Raw genomic sequence first — 14,160 nt, 5'->3', positions numbered from 1 at the left:
TCTTTTGAAGGTCCCCGGGAATCTCGTGACCCAGCACCACTAAGCAGCCATCTTCTCCTTCAGTTACCTGCACACCTTTGTCTTCGCAGACACTAAATCCTACCTTCCCTAAGCACATATCTCGGCTTGAAGGAGTAATTCGGAGTCTGTGCCCGTAACCATGCAGCAAGCAACAGAATTACTGGCGTAAGTAAAAGCTGCTCCTCTGGGGTATTGAGTTACACATATTACAAAAGACTAATAACAATTAAGAGACTGGCAGCCCAAGGCCCTTCACGTACACAAAATACATCACGGGGGAAAAAGAAAAAGAGGAATGAAGAAAGCCAAAAGAGAAAAATCAAATGCTGGAAACCTGGAATACTATTATAATGATTTATAGTGCGCCACTAGGGAAGAGATGTACAAAGCAATGTAAAAAGGCTAGACTGTACTCGGTTTCCATTAGTACCTTGATTAAAGCCAAACTGTAAGAGATAATCAAGGGCAAAGCTTTGATTATTCATATTGCCAATTGATTAAGCAACAAAATCAAGGATGAGTGAAACTACATAAGAAATAGCTAGTTATAATCTCATTTCAAGGCACTTTTTGAATCCTTCCAAAACAACCCTTTTTTTTTTTTCATTAACAAGCCTAAAAAAGGCCAGGTTTCCATCCCGTTACTTCTATGAAGGATAGAGACAGTAGGAAGAAATCTCTCTGAAATTTTCCTTAGGCTTATCTGGTGATTAGAGTATTGTCACTAGTTTTTGAGAGGAACGCTTGCTGAGATAAAGGGGAAACATCTGCCGTGTCTTGCTCAAGAGTAGACTCTTATCTGGCGGTCCTCACATCCTTCCACAGCCCATGCCCAGAATCATTACAAAAATTTGCACATCAAAACTTAACCTATATGCAAGGATCGAGAAAATAGCCAAAATTTTTGTGATTTCCATACACGTTTTGAGTTTTACAAACTCAGGTTGAGACCCAAACTGGAAACTATAAGAGAATCCTATTAAGAGCTTAATAGGTGTGAGTCAGAGTCTAACATCAAATGAAAATCTACTTCTGAAATTTCCAAACAAAATTGGAAAACTGGAAAATCAGTTTAAAATTTAAGAGGTCTGTAAAGGGCTGAATGGCACAGGATAGTTTAGAACAGCATCCAGACATTCTGATATTTCCCATAACTTAATAATCCACCCTACAACTTCCAAACTGAAAAGGCTGGTACATAAAAAGGCAGGACACTTCATAACGTTATGCATTTTTTTTCCCTGGGGCTCTGGGAAAAATACAGACCAAAATACGAAACCATATATTCTCCTCTGTGTTATGAAAGTTTTTTTTACTCACTCATGACATAATGTCTGACCATCTCCAGTAAGTCATTAAGCATGAGTATATATGCACATGTGCAGGTTTCTATGACAGGAGAGAAAGCCAAAGGCAGGTCTCCTGTACTTAAGTAGTTCATGCTAACCACTAGCTCTGTGAAGTTCATCCTGCAGTTATGGGGCTGACTCCACTCACTCAATAGTCTCTCCAACAACTCTCTAGATGCTATTGAGCAACACAGTTGGCTTATCAGGCCTAAGTCCCACCAACCAGGCTTGGTAGCTGTCAAATCAGAACTGGCATATGAGCAAGAGCTGGTTTTCTAAAAAGAAAGTCCACTTCAGTAGAAGGCAAGACAGTGTCTGTAACACTGCTAACTGCAGCCCAGAGCTTAGCTGAGCAAAATCAGACCCACACGACAGCTGTTGCAGTAGCTTCAGACTGGACTCCAGCACAAACCTCAAAACTCTCCTTTAAGGCTATTTTAGGATCTCAGACACACCTCACAACCCAACATGGATTATGGGTGTTAAGCACTAGTCAATGAAAAAAAAAAAAACTGTAACGGGAAGGGACCCTGAACTTGACAGCTCTTAAAACAACTTACATACAAGGAGTGCACGAGAGGTAGAGCAACAGTCATCACATATGAACATACATGGATTTATGTCTGAATTTATGTCTGATTGCATGTGCATATGCCTCTGTGAGGCAGAGAGAGAGAACACACACACACACACACTGGCACACAGAAAGTTTCTTATGATTCATTAAATTTAGTAAGCAGTCATCAGAATCTGCACTTAACCTAGCCATTATTGAATCAGCAGATGAGTCTATATGAGGATGTGGAAAGAAGTGAAAGTATTAGACTACTCTAAATTAATTAGACAATATGAACAGCTCAGGAGAAGCACTGCATTCCCAAGCAGATGAAAACAAGATGACATTTGCTCTGGTAAGAAACTAGCATATGAGCAGATGCAGCCAGCAGAACTGGATTCAAAGAAAAGAAAGGAGAAAAAGAACTCAAATACAGAGAAGAAAATTCAACTTAAAGCAGTATGAAGAGAAAGCCAATGAACAGTTTCAGCGATATTCTCTTTCTTGAGACTTGTAGCCCAGCAGGTAACGCTTCTTCACAGCTTTTAATATGATATGCCAGTAATTCTGACCTACCCCAAATCCCCATTATTCACCTCAACCTGGTATTATACCGAAAATTTGGGAGATTTACATCGAGTTTTGCTTACGGAGGGGCCTTCCTTTCAACTGCAAAAAGCAATACAAAAACATGACAGACCTGAAATACCTTTTCTTTTAGAAACCAAATCTACAATTCCAATTGGCAAAGGCACCTCTCGTGGCATAGAGACAGCCAAGGATAATGCCCTGCTCCTGAACGAATACATTAAGCTGCACTACAGATTTCAGTAGAAATTAAATTTAATAGCAGCCAGAGTTCTGAAAATGCCTGTTAAATCCAGTACAATGTGGTATCTCAATATGTTAACCCAGTTTAGGTGGCTCTTACAAAACCAGCGTTTTCAGAGAGCAGTAATGTGAGCAGAACTCCATAGGTTAGATGATTTAAAAAATTCTGTATGAAAAGAAAGTCGAGTAGATTAATGGCCAGCCTTGCTCCTGCATGCTACGAAGCCCCGGCAGACAGCGCAGCAGTTAGCCTCCTGTAACACCTTCACTGTTGACTCATTTGTGAGTCATCGCATTTTTAGCAGAGACATCACGTTGCAATTCTGTTGTTAGGAGCCAGAGACATTCTGTAAGAAACAATGTACGCGTTCTCAGAGCTGATTCAGACCTGTGTGCAGCAGCAGAATAACAATAATGTGCCGGCATCCGTGTCTCCCCTTCTCCCCGCCAGCCTCTCAAGTGGTCTGACTCCTGGCTTTATGTAAGCAGAGACACTGCCATTTTAAAGCTGATTCTTTTTTAAAAAACGTTTTTCAGATTGTTTATTGCCATGTTAATTCCTGAACAAGCCTTTAAAAAAAAACAATAAATTCCCCAAGCCTATTCTGTTTGTTTAAACTGCATCACCTGTGTCCCACATTCTAAAATTTTAATTAAACAAACTTAGTTGCTGGAAGATAAAATTAAGAAAAAAAATAATTTACAGTGTTTATCAGAAAAAAAATAATCGAATCAGAAGCAAGAAATTGCGGAGTTGTTTGGAATCCATAAATATAGATAAACAGAAGTCAAACAAGATAGGTCAAATTGCACCTAGAAGTCCACAGCAGAACTGTCTAACTTCTTCACAGGAAAAGCAAATGCATACCAGTCTCAACCCTAAGAAAAATCCCAACAATAAAAGTTGTAACTGGTTAGGATTATCACTCACTCATGAAAATGCAGACAAATGGAGTTAAGGTACCTGTCCAAAGACAGCCTTTAATACAAAGGCACTAACAAATGTCAGGTTCCCAGCTGGTCTTGACATTTCCCCAATGTTTACTGCGTTCTTCTGGATGCTATACATTTCTGTGATTAGAAATAATAGACTACTTTGCAGCATAAAATACATCATTTTTGGCTTTAATGGGAGCTGTACCACAGAGCACTGCGTTTTGTTGCACGATACACTACTATCTCCTAGACTTCAAAAGATGAAGCCTTTTTTTTTTTTAAAAAGGCCTTTAAATCACAAAAAGGTCTTCCCATTTAAAAAAAAATAATCTTCTGGAGTATAGATGTGAGAAAAATATATATAAAGAGTATTAATCAATTAATTGTAAAGCCAAATTTTACCTGACGTAAAAGCAGTGTTTCACAAGACAATTTGGCTGGATTCTCAAGAAGCAGCCCAAAAATGAGCAATGAACTACGGTCCAAACGTAGCTTTAATGCTTGGGAACAAAAGTCCTAGTGATTTCCAGTAATATTTATGTTCTCCAGAGCCAAGACCCTTTCAGACTTTTAAGTCACTTAAGGCAAGGCAAAAAAGATGCACTTAGGCAGAACCTAGGTGCCTATGCCCACTACTGCACCATGGAAAATCCTTCTCCATTGCTGCTTCCCCAAATTCAGTTGCCTAAGCAACTGTGATCAGGACTTGTAAACCAGGCAGCGAGCGTGCACAAGGAGCCCCATTGCACATTTAGGAGTTAAGGGCTGGCACAAAACGCACAGATGGCTGTGCCACCTTTAAAACCCAGATGACAGAGAAGGAGATGGTACTCTTTCACCCAACAGACTAACAGAGGCTGCAGGCTCAGTTTCTTCCTTCAGCTGAAAGGATTCAAGTACGCATCTCCCATTTCCCTGCTACTCAGACTTCAAATTTTGCTGGGGTAGGTCCACTTCCACCTCCCCCTCTAGAGCAGGTTTACGTCATGGGCAGTATTTGAAAATTAATTGCTTTAAGAGATGAAAAAGAAGATGCCTTTGCAGTGAATCAGTTAGGCAGTCACCCGGCAGAAGAAACGCTAGAAGAAAACCACAGAGCAAAGAAAAGCATGTGTGCTGTAGGTTATGTGCATATTGGATACAGGACTGACATAGCTGGCCCTTAAAGAATTCCAGATAACAGAAGATTCTTATACTTTTGAGGGGTAATTCAAAACACTGCATCACTGTGACATAGAAGAAATTGCTGCACAGGGATGTGAAGCTTTTCTGCTCAGTTGCTCAAGGCCAGAATGAAGGCTTAAAATAGCCGTTGCTGACTCATGCTATTTCCAACCGGACTATAAAGAGGTGCAGGATCCAAATAGATTTCTACCATGCTAAAAGCGCCTGTAGGCTTGGATTTACATGGAGGTGTTACCAAATGTTGTTAGGAGTTCTTTCACAAAACATTTTTCACAAGGAAGTCCTGACTGCATAAACTAAAATTTCCACAGAGTCATCAGTTTTGATCATCAATCAGTTTTGGTTAAATTTTCATTGGAATATTTGTCTAATCTGATTTACCTGATCTGGATTTTTGGTTGAAACCAACACCCAAAGGGATTAACCGAAGCTGTTGGAGAAGTCACTTTTAACATTCATGTTCAGATTATTCTTGTGCCTTCTACATCACCCAGTCCAGAGAATATTTAACTATTTAGATGTACAGGAATTGCTACGACTGGAAACCCTATATTGTATCTCAATTAGTATAGCGTGATATAATAGGATTGGATCCTTGGTGATGAGGACCTAGTATCTACTCTATTCAAGTTCTCATAGGTCTGTCTTCAGGCTAGCTGTTGTCTGGTTTTCTGGGCTGGGCACCATGAAAGGGTGGAGCACAGTAGATACATGCCAGAGGTATGTGTATATCTTTTTACTTTCATCCAACAGAATGCAAGTTTACATGCTTTGAGATTGCTCTGAGAAGTGGAGTGTCTTAAATAGGGACTAATCGGGAGATTTGATTGAGAAGTGCTGTCATGATGTGAACTACAATGTTAATGCAGACGCACGTCTATGAGACGAGCTCTGCAGTTCAGAGAGGAAGAGCGTGAACCCAAGCATTTCCGAGCAAGCACCTTACTCATTGGGATATTCTAGAACTTATCTCCATTTCCATTTGAAAGCTCCAAGGGCTCCGAGTGCCATTCCAATACAGAAGTGAAACAACTTTTGGAACTTCCATATTTTCATGAGAGAATTCTCATTTCCCTGGGCAGCTTAGCTGTTATTGCTATATTACCATTAATACCAAATACCAGGGAAGATGGAAAGCCAGTGTTGCCAACTTCTACAAAAGTCTCTGTTTTTATTAAAATTGCAGTCCTGAAGGCATGTGATTTTGTAAGAATCTTGGGTTTCATTTCATGAAAAAAAAAAATTCTTCCCCAAGCAGAGAAAAACATGAAAATGGGTCCTCTAAAAGAACAAAAGCCAGAAGGCAAACAGGAAGAAATTGAACTGATTTTTTTTTTTTTTTAAGATCTCGGCACTTTCAAGGCAATCTCATGGATTTGATGGAGGGATGATTCTTTTTTTGGACTATTTGTTGTCTCAGTAGCAATAAGATGCCCCCAAGGTTTTAACTCCACTTCCTTCACACATTATAAACTACAACATGTCTGGCCTCGCTTTGTTAGTTAGAAACAGCTAGCATGCTCTTGACATTGCACGAGGCAAAGGCTGTTGCCTCCTAGGCAAAGGGCAGAAGGACTTTGTCCAACCCATCCACGCTGTAGCAAGGACAACTTGGATCCTTGAGAAGATGTCATGCTAGAGTTGTCTGAAGTGTGGCAGGGCACAGGCTAAGCCTGCGCCTGATTATCTGCTTGCACGTGTTCAATATAGGCAAAAAGAGAGTCTCAGCACGTTCTTAGATTTACAGCTACACGTGACTGACAAACATGCCCCAAGGGGCCTTTTCTCCACTAGCAGAGCCTCTGAATGATTACTGGCACATACGTAATCAGACTTGCTTGTCCCTGGTTTTTTAGCTGAAGAGGGTGGTGAGTTTTGTCATGAAGTAATACATCTGATTTGAGAAGAATTAATACAGTTCGTATCTGCAGTCACCAAGCAGAAGAGCTTCCAACTAACGCCAATTTGATGCAGAATTTGAGTAAGTTTCCTATCATTTGCCTTACGCGAGGGAAAACTTTCTGTAACAGCAGTTCCGAGTTGCCCCCTAGCTTACACAGGATACAGAAAACAATTCTCAGCGGCTGTCACATGTAAGTAAAAGGAAAGCTATGAAGGATTTTCCCATGTTGGGCTGTATTAGGTTAAAGATACAGTATTTCCCAGATTATATGCAACATATAAATTCCACTTACCAAAGCTTTTCCTTCATTATTGGCTTCTGGATAGTGTGGGTTAAGCTGGAAAAGAAAAGAAGTCAAATACTATCGTGACAGTTTTTAGACATTTCAGAACGCAGGGAGAGAGGTTGGTTCACTTCTCTATTATGTATCCACCCTGCAAAAGGACAGTGGAATATTTAAAAGCGGTATGAGAACAAGAGTGTAAGAATTAGCGATTCTGACTGCCTTAACTGGCTATGACCTCACTTGAAAAAGCGCATCTTGCAATCAAGCTTGTTAATTCAAAAGAGGAATCTCAAATAAACAAAACGAATGATGGAGAAAGCACAGATAGTTACTAATCTAAACACGGCAAGTTACAGTCACCCACACATGTACACACACAACCACTTCCAGGACTGACCTTGAGCTGATATATCGAGATAAAAACTAACACGCTCCTGAGATTTTACAGGAAGACAGTGAACTCAGAATAGACACATCTTTGAAACAGGAATGGCAATGCCACTATAGACAAGTATTTAATTACACTGTGATTCTGTTTAACCATTATTAATGGGAATAATATTTTCTATGTCATACCAGGATTATAAAGCATTAATTAATAACTAAAGTAGTAAGAGGAGCTCGGATGAAAGACACTATATAATAATAAGTGTAAAGTACTACTATTTAACAGCGCTTAATATGATTTTACTTTTGACAAGGGAAATATGTAGACTAGAAGACGAGGCATTATGTAGGCAGATATATACTCAAATAAACAAATACACATACACCCACACACTGGCTGTACATGAAACCTTTCAAGATTTAACTTACATTATGAAACAATTTTGCCTCAATATTTACCATATTCCCTGCCACAGGATATGCCTTCAAAGTGCCGAAAATGCTGAAGTGAAATTATTAGTTATATAAGGTAATTTAGCTTTTAAGCAACGACAGCGTGTATACATCTTACAGATAAATACAGTCATTTCCTTGGCTTGAATTTGGCATTACCAGTGCGGAAGAGGCAGAAGTGAATTGCACAGGGCAAGCTGAATGAATCCCAGGAAATCTTTTCAGTATCACATCATCATACATCTAACTATCATGAGGAGTTTTTATTAAGTTTATAAGGCTTTTATTAATACTGTATCATTTATATGCCTTTACCCCAAAAAGAGCCAGCTCCTCTCCACATTATGAGCCTGAAGAAGTGAGGAAAACTTTTAGATTTTCCTAAAATTGCTGAAAATACCTTCCCTCTGTGTCATGACTTGATGTGCTAACAGAGGAACGACCAAAGGTTTATTCTCCTGTCTTCATTTCAGAATTTTGCATCAGCCAGTGTGTTACTCTCACAAAACTAATTTAGAGACCCTGCCTTCCTCCCTGCATTGACACCTATTCCAAAATCTTGCCTTTTGCTCCTCCATGACATTCTCACACAGTCTCCTAGCTCCAACTCCCCCCTACTTCTGTTATACAGCAACAGGAGTGGGAAATGAACACCGAACAACAGAAAACTAGAAGATATGTATACATATATATGTAACTGTTTTCATATAATTTTGGATTCTTCATAAGTTCTCACACTTCTTTCAGCACTATCTTTGTTCACCTGACACCTTAGAATAATTCTAGTTGCCCATTCCAACAGTCGAGCTCAGCTTTCTACCTTTGGTCCTTCATCAAAAGCAGAGAAAAATATTGGGCAGCACTCCTGAGTCACAGCCACACACAATGGCCCTTCAGCACAGGTGCAGCGAAGGTACGGAAAGGCTAAATTCGATCCAACCTTCAGATTCTGCTGGTTCTAAGTAAGCAAGAAGTAGTCTAGGTCACCTCAGGTTTGTCACTAGACTCAGCACAGAGAGCTGTGCATTGAGGGCTAGGCCTTCAAATGGAATAAATCATCTATGACGTTTCACTGAAGGGCATGAGTGAATACAGTTGTCTACCCAGTATGAATTGGGCCTTGAATTCTGCTATTCTTCAGATGTTTGCTTTCAACACAATGATGCTTTAAAAAAAAAAACAAAACCCAAAAACAGGAGAAACTAGGAAAATCTCTCTCCCACACCACTTCTTGCCTACTTTAAAAACAACTGAATAGATGCCCTCCAATTTCCAAAATAGTTCGCCTGTGGACAGAGGCTGAGGGAGACAGAAGGCTCAAATGAAATATAAAGTGCATTCTTAATGACATTTTTTCTTGCCCCACCATAACAGACATAGTAAAACTAGAAAGATGTTGTTTAGATAAAGTTTTGAGATGCTGACGTTAAACAGTAAACACAACGGGATGCAGTTTCAGGGCTGACGTTCATGGCCCCATTTTTAGCTGTGCTGAGCAGCTGCCACTTTAATTTTCATTTCAGCTGAGGCTGTTGGTGCTGAGATCTCTGAAAATCAGACTATTATCCCATACTATATTCTCCAGGTAGAGGGGCATAAATCATGTAGTGCTTTATGTCATATTACACCTGGCTGAGTCCTTTTCAATATCCAAGTACAGCAGAATGAGCTAAGGACACAGTGACAGTCTTAAGACTCCAAAACCTATTGCTTTTTCTGATTTATGTAAGATCACCTCCATGTTTTTCAATAAGCCTCCAAAACAAAAGAATCCTTGAAAATAACAACATTAACAAATTTTTTTTCCTTGTTGCTAACGAAATCAAGTAAAATGCTTTGCAGGTGTTTAGAAAGTAAGAACGCTATGCTAAAAGGGGCCTCATTTAAGCTCAACCATCTTCAAGCTTTTTTGTAACGTTGGATGTGTTGAAGTTGCAATGTCACTGAAGAGTAGCTGAAATATAGTACTGTATATTTCTGGGATATGCCACTGGAAGATGCATGCAGTCAACACACAGTAAGAACACAAAATATTGCAGAGTTCAGAGAAGTGTGATTGTATAAATCATTATTGTAACAGCTTTATTATATGGTTGTTTTTTGTAGCGTATATCTCCAACAGCTTCTTTTCCAATGCAGAATAATCCAGAAATCCTAAACCTCTGCTGCTGGTTTTTCAACAAACTTAGGTACAGCTGTTTTTCACCTTTCCACGAATGGGAGAGAAAAAGGTATCGCAAAATGAGAGTTCAGCTTCCTCACGGCTGAAAACTAAATATCATCAAAGACCTTGAAACTCATTTCATGTTATGGCACACGTGTGAGACTCCCCTTAATATCCCAGCAGTCGTCCATTACGTAAGGCCCCACAACCTAACCACCTGAGTAAAGGGCAATCACTGTATGGTGCTAAGGGAGGCCCAATTTACATCAGGCTGCATTGGTAGAGAATAATTAGGGAAGGGCAGAGGAGAATTCACATCAGTGAAGCGGTGAACTGGCCACCAACCTGATAGTCATTGTGCTTGTCCTTCACTCCACTGCCACGTAGAAGGCCAGCTCTATTGTAGGGATTTTGCAGTTGGGCAAGGCTAAGGTAATCGGCTCTCACAGCTCCAATGACAATTATTTATGACACCACAAACACTTCATCTTTTTTAGTTGCTTGTACATACGAACCCAGACCCAATTCTACACATCCTCCAGCCTACGCAAAATCTCCTAAACTCCAGAAAATGGGGCTACTGCATCAACTTTTCTTTCACATCCCAGCACCATGGAAGACGTTACGGTTTCACACACACAGGCTAACAGGGCACACGGACTTAGGTGCTGCATGAGCTTTTCCTTATGCTTAAAGCCCTATCAACAGGTAAGTAACACTGTAATAACTGCAAATGCAATTTTGAACAATATAGTTCACAGGAAGTATCTGGGACCTCAACTTGTCTTGGACTCAATCTATGGGCTAGAAGAGAGCTTGGAAGCAGCCTAGCAAACTTGTCAGCAGAGAAGGACAGTCAGTGCCATGAGAAGGCCATCACCACCACCACCACCACAAGACCATGTTTTTAAACACCAAAATCATTGACTATTTTGGCATTTATAGGAAGATTTGCAACTACTAAGAAGATAATTGTCCTCAAACCAGGACAATAATACATTCTTTAAGTCTAAACAGAACTTGCATTTACTTGCAAACTTTTCTAAGAAGCCAAATTCCCAACTCACGATCTACACAGTATGTGGAGATCATCATAGGTCAGGGTCAGCCTTGTAGGTGATACTCCTGAGTGTATAAAAATTGATGTCTCTTAGATCAATTTCATGTTCAGCCTTTGTATATCATAGCATGTAAAAATAAAAAGAGTAGACGTATGAATGCAGACATATACTAACATACTGTGGGAGCACCAGAAGGTCCCCAGTAGAGAGTATGTGTGACAAACACACAACAGAAGCCAGCTTTTACAGGTGGAAAACTGAAGAATAGACAAAGTCTTTAACCATTTCTGGTTAAAATTATTTGAAAGGGCAAGGAATCTCATTCCTGAACTTTTGCCTAATGCCCTCATAATGTGATCATCCTCCTGTACAGTCCACATAGCAGGAAGACAATTTTCACTTATGCGTGTTTGTGTGTTACTTCTGGTACTTGGCGCTCAGGGAATGCAAGTGCCTTGTTAATCCTGTGAGGTATCCTGTTAGATTGAGTGCCAGAAGTCCCAGGCTCTGTCATCTCTACTGATGACGTCTCTACTGATTAAAGCTAGTCAAAGTTATATCTTAACATTTTCAACACATAAGACTTCAACGCTGCATAATCTCCTGAGGTTCTACTATTGAGCAGAACAACTTCTCACTAATACATTATTCCTGGCTTTAATTTTATTTTTGCATCTTCACATAGTAAGAAACGCTTTACAGTCCAACAACTGAATTATAAATCTCAGTCCATACTGTGGACTGTTTGACATTTCACCTTTATACTGAATGCTGCTATCCTAGACAGAGGAATGCATGGGAAGTAGTCAAACAGGATATTTTTGGACACTGTTAATTAAGAAGGACAGAGCACAGTTTGGGGAAAGAAACACCCATGCTGATTTTAATCAAATTTTGTTGACTAGGTAAAGGTTATTTAAAACATCTCGTCAGGGAAAGAATTAGATTGCTAAATTTCAGCTAAATGAGCATTTTAACAACTTGGTTAAAACCTGCATTTATGAAGGAAACCCTGACAGACAAAGAATAAGAGGATCTAATTCAACACACGTAAACAGTTCCCATTTCATTTGATAACCAGCCTGTTAACACACAGCCTGTTGCCCAATCAACAAGTGCAAGTGTTTCATTAAAAAAAGGCCACCACAAAAGAAAAAATCCACTTGTCAAATCTTTCATCTTCATTAGGCTTGCTTTATTCTTTGTTAATGTCCTCCTGATTAGCTTTCGATAAATCTAAAGGACTTTAGTGCAATTTCAAAGACTTCAGTGGTATTCAAAGGACTTTTGCCAACTTATTAACTCGTTGGAGAAAGACTGGCCACAGCTCTACCTCGATAAACCCCATTCAACACTGCCACATCATCGGCACAAAGTTCCTGATAATCATCATCTGAGGAAAGTTTACAAATCTTAAAAAGCCCTTTATTTCAGGATTGTATCTTGCTGTTGTTTTGCTTATGACCCGTGTCTTGGCAGATCAGATGAGTTTCCAGGGAGCACTGGGAGAGCTGAATCTCTTTGCCAGCTTCCGTCCCTCCATGCAGCACGAACAGAGTGAAGTGGGCAAGGACAGCCAGCCCTGCGTGGGGGAGCTACCTGCTAGTCAAAAACTGGGATGAGAATTAGCTCTGACACCTTCCTGTCCCAATTACTAACCCTCGTCATAAGAAGAAAGGATAGGTCGTCTTGATGGCGTTTTTAGCTGCCGTATAAGCAATGGCAGGCCAGTGCTTTGGTATGCCAAAACCACCACTGATGTAAAGGTCTCACGTCAGTGGCATAAGCTGGAGCTGCCGCAACCTGTAGCTATACGTTAGGCCAGGAGAGAGTGGTAACTGGAAAATCCCTTTGCTTCTCTTGTGATTAAGGGCAGAGAACCTGACCACCCACCAATGCCTGATGCTCAGTCCCACACAGCCATATCCCACTCTGCAGAGGAAGTCAAAAGAATGAAAAATATCTTAGAGATCCTTTAGTCTAACCTGAATGCTGGGCCTTGGTATGAGCTTCAGCAGCTCCGTGCCACATGTGCTACATGAAAAAGCATCTTCATCTCTTCAAGGGTTACGTTCTAAATATTGATATCTCATGTGCCTTTCAGTGGTTCTCCCAGAAATAACCAGGGATGACTGAATTAGACATTGCTGAAATTTCTACCATTAAAAAAAAAGAATACACACACACAAAAAACCCAACAACAATAAAAAATGAGGGAAGCCTTCTAAACCTCCGTCAAGCATCAAAAACAAAGAAAAAGAGACAAAAATGTAATTGAATAAAAACCTCTTAAGTAATCTTGAAATAATAAGCAAAAAAAATGCACTGAAGAAAAGACCGCATGTCTACATTTGCTGTTTCGGAACACATCAAAATGCAATACCAGCAGATGTTGTATTTTTAATAACAGAAGCAGTCCTTATAATGACTAAATGACAACAAATACTGCATTAATGGCTTCACACTTCCCTTCCTCCTAAAGCTCATAGGTATACAAACACGGCTCAAACACAGCCAACTTCAGACAGGACTGAAAAAGCCTAGCTGAACACAGGCTCACAGATCACTACTGCAAAACCAGTTGGCTGGAGGCAAAAATCTTTCCTCTGAGATCCAGATTACTCAATGTGTTTGCACACCGACAGCTGCAAACGTTGTTCATAGAATCATAGAATCTTCATGGTTGGAAAGGACCTTTGAGATCATCGAGTCCAACCATACAGTTGTTCCTAACTTCCACCAAAGTTCAGACAAGTCAGGTCAAGAAATTTAGCTGCATTCCCAAGATTCTTAAAAACCTTGGAAAATCTTGCCCTGGGTTTTGCTAAGTGGACAGCTTCTAACTCTGTCACTTTAAAAAGCCACATCCAAGTCGGCGGAACAGGTCAGACTGGCTCTGTAAATCAGTAATCCATCCTCCTCCTCCTCTAGTCTCTGGATCTCTTCCATCTCTTCAGGTATAGCTGTAAATTATCCTTCACCCCTTACAGAGCTTTAAAACAAAACCACATTCCTCCTACGAGGCAAT

At 40.0% G+C, this 14,160-nt stretch overlaps 1 protein-coding gene across 1 annotated transcript in view; it reads right to left on the bottom strand.

Annotated features, from left to right (window-relative positions):
• Positions 1–14,160, bottom strand: part of ITPR2 (inositol 1,4,5-trisphosphate receptor type 2) — a 261,876-nt gene that overhangs the window by 187,462 nt on the left and 60,254 nt on the right. The window contains exon 10 of the mRNA XM_063357290.1: positions 7,074–7,118. Coding sequence (XP_063213360.1) covers positions 7,074–7,118 — 45 coding nt within the window. The remainder of the gene's footprint in view (positions 1–7,073; positions 7,119–14,160) is intronic.

This window comes from Chroicocephalus ridibundus, chromosome 1 (genome assembly GCF_963924245.1).
Source record: "Chroicocephalus ridibundus chromosome 1, bChrRid1.1, whole genome shotgun sequence".
NCBI lineage: Eukaryota > Metazoa > Chordata > Aves > Charadriiformes > Laridae > Chroicocephalus > Chroicocephalus ridibundus.
The sequence above is the reverse complement of the archived record's forward strand: the minus strand, read 5'-3'. Positions and strand labels throughout refer to the sequence as shown.